At 27.1% G+C, this 14,506-nt stretch overlaps 1 protein-coding gene across 6 annotated transcripts in view; it reads right to left on the reverse strand.

Moving 5' to 3' along the window:
* LOC126901514 (uncharacterized) overlaps positions 1-13,727 on the reverse strand; it is a 47,841-nt gene extending 34,114 nt beyond the window's left edge. For 3 of the 6 annotated variants that reach the window (XM_050677995.1, XM_050677998.1, XM_050677992.1), the window contains exons 1-6: positions 13,594-13,727; positions 12,899-12,950; positions 9,608-9,646; positions 8,625-8,792; positions 5,192-5,353; positions 840-1,004 (exon numbers count right to left, since the gene is read on the reverse strand). In XM_050677995.1, coding sequence (XP_050533952.1) covers positions 840-1,004; positions 5,192-5,353; positions 8,625-8,792; positions 9,608-9,646; positions 12,899-12,950; positions 13,594-13,596 — 589 coding nt within the window. In that variant the 5' untranslated portion in view covers positions 13,597-13,727. Of the gene's footprint in view, positions 1-839; positions 1,005-5,191; positions 5,354-7,197; positions 7,302-7,397; positions 7,607-8,624; positions 8,793-9,607; positions 9,647-12,898; positions 12,951-13,593 lie in introns of those variants that run through there. The other 3 variants (XM_050677994.1, XM_050677997.1, XM_050677996.1) reach the window with 3 other exon arrangements.
* Positions 13,728-14,506: the final 779 nt, after the last annotated feature.

Consider the following 14,506-nt stretch of genomic DNA (forward strand, 5'->3'; position numbering starts at 1 on the left):
TATTACTTCTAAGTTTTAATATTATTACTTATTATTAAAAAATAAGTATTTACATATAAAAAAAAATAATTAAGAACAAAAAAAATTGTATTAAATTAATACTGATTTTGATTTTTAATATGTTAAAGGTAATCATTTTGAACCTATTTTTTATTGTCTTTTAAAGTGAAAGTTTTAATGAAAAATACCTTCTCAGCTTCGCATCGAAGCTAAAAAATGAATTTGTTACCATAACTTATATTTCAACTTGCAAGTTTGAAATTGATATTATTAAATTGAAAAAAATGAAATTTTTAAGATTAATATGCAATCTGGAAATTTTATAATTACTANTTGTTAAGATTAATATGCAATCAGGAAATTTTATAAATACTATTTACAGTAAATTTCATCCATTGTTAAATTCAAGTGAAACTAAAAATCAATTTTTTTTTTAGATTTATGATTTATACAGTAACAATGTTGCTGCATCATGTTACGAAAAAATTTGGAATGTTATAGACTGGTAGTAGCACACACAAATAGAGTAAAAAAATTAATAAATTTCAAAGTAAAATTATATAATATCAAATCTAATTTGACAATATAATTTTAATTATTTGTATGGATAAATCTGGTTAAGCTACTTGTTATTTGATTAAGGAATTTTTTTTTCAATTTTTGAGGGTTATATCTTCATCTAAATAGGTATTTTAATCATNTATATTTTCATCTAAATACGTATTTTAATCATTGATATTTGTATACATACTTACTTTATGGACAAAATAATAACCTCATGCATGTAAAAGTTATTTATTTATTTATTTTTTTTGAAGTTTCAACTTAAATATTCATACCGTTTTCCGAAATATCATCTTGAATTTGTTCACAATTTTTTACTGGACACTTCGTAGAATCTTTGATTTCATTTAAACAATTTTTTCCAATGTAATGGTAACAATGCTTCATGATTTTTATCCCAATTTCGTCGTAGCAGTTTTGGCAAAAATTTTTTATTGGTTCTAAAATTGATTTTACATAAGTTTTAATAATAATAATATCATTTAAAAATTTTATTTTATAAAAGAAACCCTATAAAAAATTCTTTGAATTCATTGGAATAATACAAAAACACATTAGTTTTTTGATGTTTACTAATCCTAACAATAAGTATATAAACTATTTACTTTACTATAGACTTTTTTATTATGATAATAATAAAAATAAATTACAGAAATTAGTACAAACATTTTGATATAAAAACACTTTAATTCATAGGCCGTTAGATGCACGGAATAGCTCATACTGATGCCTATTTATAATGCATATATTTTTTTGTGAATTTTTTTTTATAAGTTTTATATTATATTTTATGAGATGATGCATATATATCATTAGTACAATCTGGTGACGTAGTGAATTCTATTCCGGTGTGTCCCGACGTCTTGCAAGCTAAGTCTAACTGTTTAAAACCAGTCGCTTACTTGGGACGTATCCCCGCCGTGCTTAGCGGTAATGCCGCGATTAATAGCCGGTTGGTATCAAAAGACGTTCATCGTATTCTATAATAATAAAAGTGTAGGTGTAACTAATATTTTTTATTAATATCTGTTTTTTTTCTTTCTCTCTGTTCCTCTTTAATTTGTAGACGAGGTTTTTTGCCTCGTATTAACTTAAGTTTTTTTTTGTTTTTTTAATCAAGTCCCCTTAATTTAACTCAACTATCATCTTATTTTTTTTTGCGAAGATGGAACTTCAATGGACTCATTTATTTTTAAAAATTTTTTTTTCTTTTTAAAAATCAACTCCCCTTAGTTTATAAGGTACAAGCAACGGCCTTGTATAAAGTCATCCCTCATCATTATGGTTATGTGACAACTATCACGAGGTTTTGGTGTACATCTACTATCAACGACTCAACGGACATCGTCTTCAATCTATAATACTTTTCTATTTTTTTTTTTAATTGTTTTTAATGTACAAAATTTAATTTCTTTTTAAAATCCTTCTGTGGTCCGACAATACATTGTCTCGCCCAGTGGGTCGCCAACCCCACTGGATTTTATTTTTAATTTTTCAATGCGCCATGAAAGTTACAAATTTTTCCTTGTGGTTAATTAATTTGATTTTTTTTTTTATAATATTTGTAACCTTTCAGTAGTCTACGAATGATTAGTTTTTTTTTAAGATTAGGGCTAAATGTTACTTGTACAAATAATTGCAGGAGTTAATTAGACCTGTTCCGCTCTATACACAGTGTGATTTATTAGGTATACTGCCCAATATTTTTTCTTTAAATAGATATTTTTTGAAAAAAATGTATTGATTAAAATTTAACTGAATATGACAGAATAGTATAATGGAAGTCCCAACTAAAAATATAGTTAAAAAAAAAACTAAAACAACACATTTTTAAAGCACATTGAACTAAAAAGTTAAAAATAATTTTTAAAATAAGCTTAAAACAATAATGAACGAAAACTACTAGTATTATTGTGATAAAAACGTCGGGCACTTAGTACCGTAAATATAAACCGTATACGAAAAATATGGCACAAAGCACCTACGCTTTTATCACAATAATACAAGTATTTGTTATTCATAATTATTTTAAAAATTATTTTTAACTTTTTAGTTCGATGTGCTTTAAAAGCGTGTTTTTTTAGTTTTTTAAACTATATTTATTTTTCACTTATAGCTTCGATGCGAAGCTGAGAATGTATTGGTTTTACTAAGATGTGTTTTTTTTTTTTTTGTGTCTGTTACCACTTTTTCTCAGCTCTCACCGAACCCATTTCTTTCAATGATACGTCAAAAGATCACAAATCGTATCTAGTCAAAGACATTACCCTCAAAAATTGAAAAAAATACTCTCGTTCCCCGTAAATGGGGGAAACCTCCAAATAAATTACAAATTTAAAAATCGTTAATTTGAGATATTTGTTCAATTTTTTTTACTTAAAAGTGCCATAACTTTTTTAAAAATGAACATATCAATATAACTCTTTTTTATATAGATGCATAATATTATTACCTTTTATTTGGTATATTTTTTGTAAATTTGACACTTAACCTGCCCACGGGGGAGGATTTAAAATGACAACTTTTTCACAAAAAATTAATTTTTTCAACTTGTTTTTTGAAAATGTTCCGGAAGGTCTGACACTTTTATATATATCTTAAATTAAAGCTATTGTAATATACTTTATCATGAAAAAAAAATTTTTCGGACTTTATTTTATCTTCACGGTGAAAATGGCTACCAAATGCTATTTTTGTGTGAAAATTTTCGATTTTGTATTTTACATTTTTAACTTTATTATGCTATAACTTTTTGAAAAATGTATGGATCAGTACAATTTTTTCATGAAGAGTAGTATTTATATACATCTTTCATTTGACATACTGTTTTTTTAAATCGAACCATTTCCCTATATACGACATACTTTATCTGAATCAGGATATTAATAACGAACTAGCAGATCATGTTGCTTTTGGTATAATCCACCAATTTTTTAAAATTAAACACTATCTAAAGATTTACATCGAAGCGTTTTATTTTGATAGTTATTTTAATCATTGTCAGATATCATTATAATTGATCCAACTATGCCATGACCCCCCTGTGCTGGGTTTTTTAATTTTATTTTATGATAGTAGTTACTATCAATATAATGGTTGTAACGGGTAACGGGAAATCAGGGTTCGATTCCGGAGAGTGAGTGAGAAACAGCTACCATATCTAAGGAAAGCAGCAAGCTCGCAATTTACCCACTCCCGGAACGTGGAGGTAGTGACGAAAAATGACGATACGAGAATTATCCCCCGTAATCGGAATGAATACACTTGATATCTCTTAATGAGTATAAAGCGTGTTAATATATAAATTTTAATAGCAATTAGACTTAAGTGACTTAAGTACGTAAACGTATCATGCACGAGGTATAGCCGTGTTTTGTGAGCGGGCGTGGCGGGGGGAACGTTATACGCGAGGGATATACAGAGGCAGCGGTGGTAGGAATATATAAATTTATATATACATAAGGTGTATGGCACGCGGCCAGTATTGGTCAATCAAAAAAAAAATACTCATAGTAGGCGACGGCTGATAAAGGTGACACGAATGGCGAAGCCGTGTCACAGTAAAAATTTGTTTAATATACACATATAATATAATTATACAGGAAAATATTGTTGTTGGTGAGTGGTGAGCAGGATGGGGTCAATGCGTAACAACAGTTTAGTCTCAAGGCCATAGACGACAGGATACGCAAGAATAATAACACGTGGCGCGATGAAAGTTACAAACAAACAACATACATATGAAACTAATATAAGCGTGTTAAAAATAAAATACAATGCACGGACTTGAATCAAATAGTTTCTAAAAGTAGTGATACTAATCACTGGTAGATTTCAGTACTGTACTGGCACCCATTTATTCTGCCAACTCTGCTATTGACACAACTTACGTCGCAATAATGTAGTCGACACTGTTTTTGAGAGGGTAGAGACCCGTGGGCCGTTTATTAATGAGCATCAACAGGTTATTTAAAAAAACAAACAAACCGAAAAGACGAACATAGTTGTTGTGTTATCACGTTGCGTTGTCGCAACTAACTTGTACGAGATATAGTTTAATAATGACTCTCAGACCTCACACACGTGTTTTTAATAATTAATATTATTTTATTCTCGTTTAATATTATTCTATTATCGTCACTAATAAAAGACGAAACAATAGTTAATACTAGTTATTATAGATTAGTGCCCCATAATAGCGCGTCACTTTCGCTGGTGTCTATTACGCGGTGTCCGGCATGATCCTTGGGGGTCGAAAAGTTAGCAGTGTTGATGAATACGGTGCACGGGTGTAGATCGGTTCGCCGAGTCCCGGTCAAGTGGCGCGTCCGGAACCAATGGCATACATCCTCTACGTTGTCACTTTGACAACGGGAAGACACTTAACGTATCATTTGCGGCGGGTCGTCGTCGGCTGTGCGGCTCTTGTTGGACTTTGCACTATGGCGTATGGCACGCGGTGTTGGTCAGTCAAACAAAAATATTCATAGTAGGGCGACGGCTGATAAAGGAGGCACGAGTCCCGAGGCATCACGTGTATTGCGAAGCAACGCGAGACCGTATCAGCATATTTCGACAGTTTTACAAAAAATATAATAATAACAATTTTAATAAATTGTTTTCATACCACTTCCTTTAAAACATGTGACTACACTTTGACATTGTGGACATCTCGCCGTTTGTGAAAGTTTTTGTTCATAGGCACAAGCATTACCCACTTTATGATAACAGGGAATTATTGTTATTGTTGATGCTTCTTCTTTGCAAATATAACATAAACCGTTATCATCTGTAATAAAAAAAATGTATACGAGTTATNAGGGAATTATTGTTATTGTTGATGCTTCTTCTTTGCAAATATAACATAAACCGTTATCATCTGTAATAAAAAAAATGTATATGAGTTATTTCTTTATCATAACACACTCAATTATTCACTTTTTTTTAGTTACCTTTAGTTACTAATTATTCTTAAATTATTAGCTATGTATGCCATATAAGAATTATCCCTTAACAACTACGAAAAACAATATTTTACATTTTCTAAGAATTATTTTGTTTAAATCCCAATTTATCCCAATTTGAATTAAAAAAATAAAGTTTAAGGTTTTATTCCAACAATAAAATACATTTTTATGTATAACATAACTGTATTAAATCAATACATACGTGTTTAGCTTTGATAATGGCACAATTATTATTAAAACACGTATCCGTATTTTAGTAGTTGTTTGTGGTTTTTTGATTTTAAATTACTATAAATAATAATAATTATTATTATAAAATTGTTTTGTTTAAGTTATGTGTATTTCTTGGTTTGTCAACTGATAATTATTTATAATATTATCCCTTATAACTTAAAGGGGTGTCATATTAATTTTTTTAATGGCAGTATACAAATATAATGAACATAAAGCAATTTAGAATTTATAAACAAATTTAATGAAATGACTGAGGTAAGAAGTGAGTGCTGATATTTTTATCGCTAGTCATTTCCCAGCCAAACTCTTCATCACGTCCAAGTACAATAATGAAAATAACTTCCAAAGTACTAGTTTAAAAGTTGTTATTAACCAGTCATTTTCTTATTTAAATTATTTACCATTTTATAGGCTAGTATAATATGTATGTTGTCATATAAAAAAATTTATTTGACGCCCTTTTAAGTAAAAAGGGACGATTCAAAAAAAAAATTATTATCTGATAAATCTAGAAATATATGTAAATAAAAATATGCAAATATTTTTTCAGTGATGTGTTTATTTGTCGAGTAATCGAGGTGTTTATGATAAATCGATCAACCTATATAAGAAAAATTGTTTAATTGTGGCTAATATTATTTAAAATCAATATAACATTAAAATATTGAAAGTAAAAATGTTTAACACAAAAATTTACTAAAAAATCGCGAATACATATTTTGGTAACAATGTTAACATTATCAACGCTTAACACATAGTAAACACGTATGTGTTTATTTAATAAAGTTATGTTAAACATTAAAATGTAATTGAATTTTAAAATAAAATTTTAAACATTTTTTGAATTCAAAATATGTATTCCCATTTGAAAAAATAAAGTTGATAATCTTACAAGACATAAGGGATGATCTTAAAAAATATTACATAGCTAATAATTCATGAAAACTTTGTAGCTAAAGGTAATCAAAATTTAATTTTTTTATGTACAATCAAAAATATTTAAATTAAATTATTCAATGCATTTTAAATGACATTACTATAATTTTCGAAAATATAAGGCTAAATTTTAATATAAAATATAATTTATTATATTTTATTTATTATAATAATAATATATATTATTTAATTTAAAATTTTATATATATAATATTTATTATGGTTTAATATATATATTAATTAAATTTATAGCTATTATATTTATTTATATTTGTGTATGACGCTACTCTACTCGGACGAACACTTAACGAGTTAAATCTCGTTTTTGCTGGTTCTTTATATAAAATAACTAAAGATAATAAATTAAATATTAAAACTAAATAAAGGATGTTCAAATAAAATGTTATGAACTGTATGACTATTTTGGGTTTTATCGCTATTATTTAATTATAAATAAATGAATTAATGATCATAAACTAATCAGTACAATATTTACAATTATAATAACACTGTGCTTCTATAGACATTGAACTAATGGCAGGTAGGAATCCATCAAACAGCAACTTGGCCAAACATTACAAACGTTCTCTGTACAATTACCTACAATTAAATATACAATTGAGTCCGACGCAATCAACTGTGTTCACTTATAACTTTATATCACTTTAAAAAATAAGAACAAAAACCGTTACGCACACTATATAAATAAAAAACACGCAAAAAAAACCAACAGCAACATGTCTCTCAAGACGCCACATGACACAAACAATGTACGTAATTTTACTGCAGTTACGCACATCTGAAGTATACGAGAACGCGAGTAGGAGTGGCCATTAGTGACCACCGCGCACACACACTACCACAACGGTAAAACCGGTTGGGACAGGTCGCGCTCATGACGATGAAAAACCGAAACTCGCCGCACTATCACATTTTTTGAACGACTGAACAATATTATATATATTTTAATTATTTATTTTTATAAATAAATATAATATCTATAAAATTTAATTAATTATATACATTAATAATGAAAAACAAAATAATTATAGATATTTGTTATTAATATAAATTATTTATTTACTTATAAACATAATTAAGAATAAATAAAAATATTTTATACATATATATATATTTCATTTTAGTTTTAAAATTTAAATTTTGTCATTTAAAGTGTATTATCTAATTTAAAATGTATTTTTTTAGAATTTGAGTAATTAAATTGTTTATATATTTTTTGACGATTTTTTTTTAATTCGCATCAAGTGAATTAATTTAACATATATTAAGTTGTATGCATTAGTAATAAACTGTTATTATGTTTAATTAATATATTAATAAAAAATAAATAATTTAATATTAAAAATCAATTTCTATGAATTTTAAATTCAAACTATTCATTTATAATATTACAATAAATTGAAAAACAATCTTAGAACGTAAACGTTTATCATAATATGATAAACATGTACATAATATGTACATGTTTATTAAACTTATAATACAGATAAGTTTTACCTTGTCAGTGTTTATACGTTCATCGAACAATACGATACGTTTGACACGATTATTGCGCATCACTTTCGGTCACACGTTCGACTGATATATTTGGCCGTCTTTTATACGTCAAAAGGATTCTATTATGAATACGATCAAAATTATTTTGTTATATTATACGTTCATTAATACAGCCAAAAATTACGACCAACAGTGATGCCAATCGTGATGAGCAATAATCTTTTTTACTTAACCCTCTGTAAAGAAATTTCACTCAAAAAATTATTTAGGGTATTCAGTAAGTAAAAAAACGTGTTTTTTTTGTTCTCGTTGTTATAAACAAATGACCTGTTTCTTTAGTGAATAATCTGCATATAACGCTGTAAAAAAATAATTCAATGTTCTAAATTGAAGTAATAAACGCACTAATAATGTGGTAATATTCTATGTTTCTTTTGCATGATGGAACCAGACATTTAGACTTATTTTTAAAATCAGCATCGTAAGCACATGTTGCACACAATCGGTGTAAACAAGGGTCTAAAAATACTACCGGCTTTGATTTGTTACAAACTTCACATTTTTCATCATAAACTATAACAAAATATTTTATATAATTACTATTATTATTATTTATAATAAGGTTAACTAATAGCAAATATATTTATAATGCCAATTCTGAAATTAGACAACATAAAAAATGCTAATCCAAAAACGATTAATAAAATTCGATACATTAAACTAGACTTAGAATTTAAGTATATTCCATGTAAGTATATTTGTCAGCTGTATATAATTGTGTGTACTTCCTTATTATTATTCATAAATGGTTATTTTTAAAATTATTAACATCTCATAAAATTAGTTTTCTTTTTAGCTTTAATATGAAACTGAGAAGATGATTATTTTATGTGTTTATTTTAATAGATTTTTAATTTTGTTGCTACTTTTTCTCAGCTTTTGACAAACTTTAGCTATCAGGGAAAAAAACTAAAATTCAATATTTTTAAATAGAGACTTCTATTATTAACTTGATAATATAATAGAAAATTACATTTTCAAACAATGATGTTAATCATAGTATACATAGTGTTCAGTAAATGTGGAAACAGGTCAATTGTTGCACATAATGAGAACAAGAGAAATCCGTTTTCTTGCTTATTGAACGCTCTATATAATATTTCCTCCTAAGACCAGTATTATGTAGGACCCTGTGGAATTGCTCTTTACTTTAGGCATTACTTTAGGACAACTTTCAGATACATTGTATATGCTATGCTGTAACCCTAATTTGCTTAATGTTTTTAGCGATGATAACTATTGACTGAAAATAAGTGAGATGAGTAGTTTATATTTATAATGTTATTCTTATAAAAGTATGAACACTCTATTATTTGAAATATGTTTACCTTCACGAAATAAGGCTGGCGCATTTAAAACTGCTACGACTAAAAGAAAAAATACATTCAATAAAAATGTGAAATGATAATGAATTTATGAAAGTTACTACATAGGTCAGCTGGGCAACAGCTCACGCCGTGCTGCATAAAAACGAAGGTTCGACCCCGTTTTGCTAGGCTATGTAGATTTTTTCATATTCTCTACGACGAAGTATTTATTTTAAGACTAGACGTAATATTTTTACTGAAGTAAAATTAATAGTAATTATAGTAACTCAAAATAAAATACTGTATATTAGTAATTTGATTGGGTGGTTTTGTATAAGAATGAGAATTATTGAAATATTATGTGTTTATTTAATAAAATAATAAATATAATTTTTTTATCTTCGATGCAAAGCTGAGAAAGTATTAATTTTACTATGATGCGTTTTTTATTTTTGTCTTTTGTCACTTTTTTTCTGCTCTCACCGAACCGATTAATTTAAACAATTCATCAAAAGATCACAAATCGTATCCAGTCGAAGATATTACCAACAAAAATTAAAAAAATATCCTTCGTTTCCCGTAAATGGGGTAAATCTCCAAAAAAATTAGAAATTAAATAAAAAAAAATAAATAAATAAAAATCGATTATGTTTTATATTTTTTCAATTTTTTTTTACTAAGAACAGCCATAACTTGTTTAAAAATGACCAAATCAATATTAATTTTTTTTTATGCATTTCATTATCATTTTACAAAATTGTTTTATAAATTTGATTCTTTAGCTGTCCATAAGGGGGGACTTTATTTTGTTTTCACGGTGAAAATGACTACCGTATGCTATTTTTGTGTTAAAATTCACGATTTCATATTTTACATTTTTAACTTAATATTTCCATAACATTTTAGAAAATGTATGGATCAATAGAATTTTTTTTAAGAGAAATAGTATTTATATACGTCTTTTATGCGACATACTTTTTGTTTAAATCAGACCATTACTCTTTATACAACAGGGGTCAAAACTTTAAATATGCGTATTGAAAGTTGCAATTTTTCAATTTAATTTTTGAAAGAGTTTTGGAATTGCTGAGAATTCTATATACATCTTAAATTAAGGCTTATGTAATATACTTTAATATGAAAACAAATTTGGAATTTAATTTATTTTTCATGTTGAAAACGGGCGTCAATGTTAATAAAAAAAATTATCTTTTATATTTTTAATCTTATAATGCTATAACTTTTTGAAAAAATGATGGATCNTAAAGATTTGCATCGAAGCGTTTATTTTTGATAGTGATTTTAATCACTGTCATATATCATTATACTAGATCCAACTATACCACGTCACAACTGTGCCGCGACCCCCCTGTGCTGGGTTTTTTTTAATCTTATAATGCTATAACTTTTTGAAAAAATGATGGATTATTACAATTTTTTAATATAAGTACTATTAATAATATACGTCTTTATGCGATATCCTTTTTTTTTTAATTCGGACCATTTCCCTTTATACAAGGGTGGTTCAAAACTTAAAAATGCGTATTGAAAGTAGAACTTTTTCAACTTATTTTTAATTAAACTATATTTATTGATTATTCATACGAAACCTAATTATCAAAATATAAATATTTGTTATATTAATTAGAAGGATTTTGTTATTATTTATGCCATATGAGAAACTGTAATTGGAGATTTAAAATCGGCGCAAAAATTGGTTTAGAAAACTATATTTTTATCAAAATTCCTCGTAGTTTAGTAAATTTATTTATAAATAACAAATCATTTTTTTTTTATGTATTGCAATTTCTCTGTAAAAATTACAATACTAAATCATTTAATAAAAATTTCATTCTGTAGTTAATTGCTATAATAAATATTTATTCATATATTACACTTGTAAATCATAAAACTTGTAATCGTGATATAAATAAAAAAATAGAAGATCATGTTGTTTTTGGAATAATCCACAAATTTTTTAAAATTAAACACTATCTACAGATTTGTATGAAGCGTTTTTTATGATGGTGATATTAACCGCAGTCAGATATCATTATACTTGACCCAACTATGCCACATCACATTGTGCCGCAACTCCACTGTGTTGGGTTTCTTTATAGAACAATGTGATATTTGAAATTGTATTATTATAGTAATAGTTTATAATAATGATTAATTTGCACACTGTAGTATTTTGTATTGAACACACAGGCAACCCACTCAAATATTCAACTAGGCTGGTTAAATTTGTACAAACGTTATTGATTTTATTTATTTAAACAATATTTTATTTCAGTGATCACTTAATTTTGAATACACTTATATTAGTTTCACCGCATGTTTGTTTCTATCTCTCCACGCACCACGTGTTATTTATTCTCGCGTATCCCGCGTCTATGGCCTTGACACTATACTGTCGTAACGCATTCACCCCACCCCGCTCACCACACACACAGAAAACACTATTTTAGTACAATTTTATTTTTGGTTTTCGTACCCGTACACGCGTACGTGTCATCAATATTATATATAGAAATATAAACAAATTTTTATTGTGACACGGCCCCACCACTCGGGCCACCTTTATCAGCCGTCGCCCTACTATGAATATTTTTGTTTGACTGACCAATACCCCGCGCCATACGCCACGGCGCAAAGTCTAGCAAGTGCCGCACGGCTGATGACGACCCGCCGCAAATGATACGTTGAAACTTCTTCCCGTTGTTAAAGTGACAACGGTGATGATGTACGCCACCGGCTCCTGATGTGGCGCACGACCAAACCGATCCGCATCCGCGTACCATCGCCATTAACGCTGCTAACTTTTCGACGTCCGAGGATCATGTCGGACACCACGTCGCCGAAGCCAACGAAAGTGCCGCGATATTATGAGAAGATTATTATTAACTGTGTTCGTCTTATCGATTTGTTTGTTTATTTTTAATAACCTGTTGTTATTCAAAAACTTTATTGTTCTTAATGATATTTTAACCTTTAACATACATACCGAGCTATTTATGTAAAAAAATATAGTTGAAAATAACTAAAAAAAACGTTTTCATAACATATGAAACTAAAAAGTTAAAAATAATTCTTAAAATAAGCTTAAAACAATAATAAACGAAAAATACTAGTATTATTGTGAAAAAAAGAGTGGGTGTTTTGAATTTTTCTTATTTGCCGTCAAAAAGTAATTTTCGAAGATAATTTAAAATGACTAGTTCACACAGCCTAATCTTTAACTGTCAATTATATTTTTTAATGTATTACTAAGCAGTATTTTAGTTATTAAAAAAATATTTAGGATGTTACCTTGAAAAGCTAAACAAAAATTAACTACAAAAATTGATTGATTCAGCAAAATCTAAAAATATAACAATATCATTGTTGATTTTTTAATTCATTGTTAAAATAAATGATCATTGAATTTAATGATAATTGGTTTTTTATGATTTCGATATTCGCAGATACGCAGCATTTATTATCAATAGTAGTAAGGCACATTGTTGTGAATTTTTAAATTCACTAACTTTCTATATAGTAGGCATATATATTGATAGTCATAATTGATAGTTAACACTCCATGAATGTGATAGCGACGTCATAAAAAAACAATTAGCTACCTGTATTTGTAATCTCTTGTGTATTATTCATGTAAATTAATTTAAAAAATTGAATCTTTAAATATTTATACCTAATAAACGCATAAAGTTATATTAAAATTGAATTGCCATTTACTATAAAATTAAAAAATTTAACATTTTATTATATTCAAAATATATGCTCCCATTTAAAAAAACAAAATTGACACCCTTACAAGGCGTAAGGGATAAACATTAAAAAGTATTACATAGCTGGTAATTCAAGAATAATGTGTAGCTAAAGATAATAATAAAAAATGTTTAAATTATATTTATTCTGTAAGTAATTGGGTTATGATAAAAAAAATTACTCTGTATATTTGTCAAATTAATTTTTCAAAATTTTTTATTTGTCAAAAATCTTACCATTTTGTATTAAAAATTTTCTCCGCTAATGAAGAATTAACTAATTATACTTGTATGTTACAAATATTAACACTTTAATTTAATTGACAGATATTCTAAGTAATTTAGTATATTTATATATGTTTACTAAATATTAGTGCTTAAAAATTAAATATATCTGTTCAAAATTTATAAGTTAAATAAATTTGTACAAATAATATTAATTATGTTTGGGCGTATCGCCATGTGTACAAATAAGAAATGGTATTATGCGTGTATAAAAATATGTATACATTATTTGTAATAAACGTCACCTTTTATAAAAATAATACACAGAAAAATGCATGAAAAAGGTAACGCCAATGTACAATGTGCAGACTAAGTTCAGAACACAAATACCTTGTGTACATATCATTTTATAGAATTAATATATAATTTCAGATAATGATTCGTTAGTGCATTACATTGTTATATATAATTTAATTATTATTTTCATGGAAATCTACATATATAATATGTATGATAAATTTTCAACAGAAATTAATCATAATGAGAGGTATATATATAATAACAAGTGCTAATATACATTTATTATATACTTAGGGTAAAATTCTACCACAAATGGCATTATATTTCAAAAAGTAATTCTGAAAACTTAAAAAAACTATGAAATCTCAAAATGATTCAAAGTACTATAAAAGGGATTTATGGAAAAACGGACGTGTTGGATAAAAAAATAATCTAAAAATCATTAATAATAATAATTAAAATTTGATTATTTTGTTTTCAAGAAGTAAATATAACCATACTAGTATAAAGCCATCGTTTTCGCTACAACCTACGATTGCTATCGTTGTGGTAGCATACGACCGACTCTGGTTCAGTTGTGTAAGAACATTTATTACTATGTTCTCATCACTTATATTACGCACGT

The sequence above is a fragment of the Daktulosphaira vitifoliae genome, unplaced genomic scaffold (genome assembly GCF_025091365.1).
Source record: "Daktulosphaira vitifoliae isolate Bord-2020 unplaced genomic scaffold, ASM2509136v1 Scaffold_3, whole genome shotgun sequence".
Taxonomy (NCBI): Eukaryota; Metazoa; Arthropoda; class Insecta; order Hemiptera; family Phylloxeridae; genus Daktulosphaira; species Daktulosphaira vitifoliae.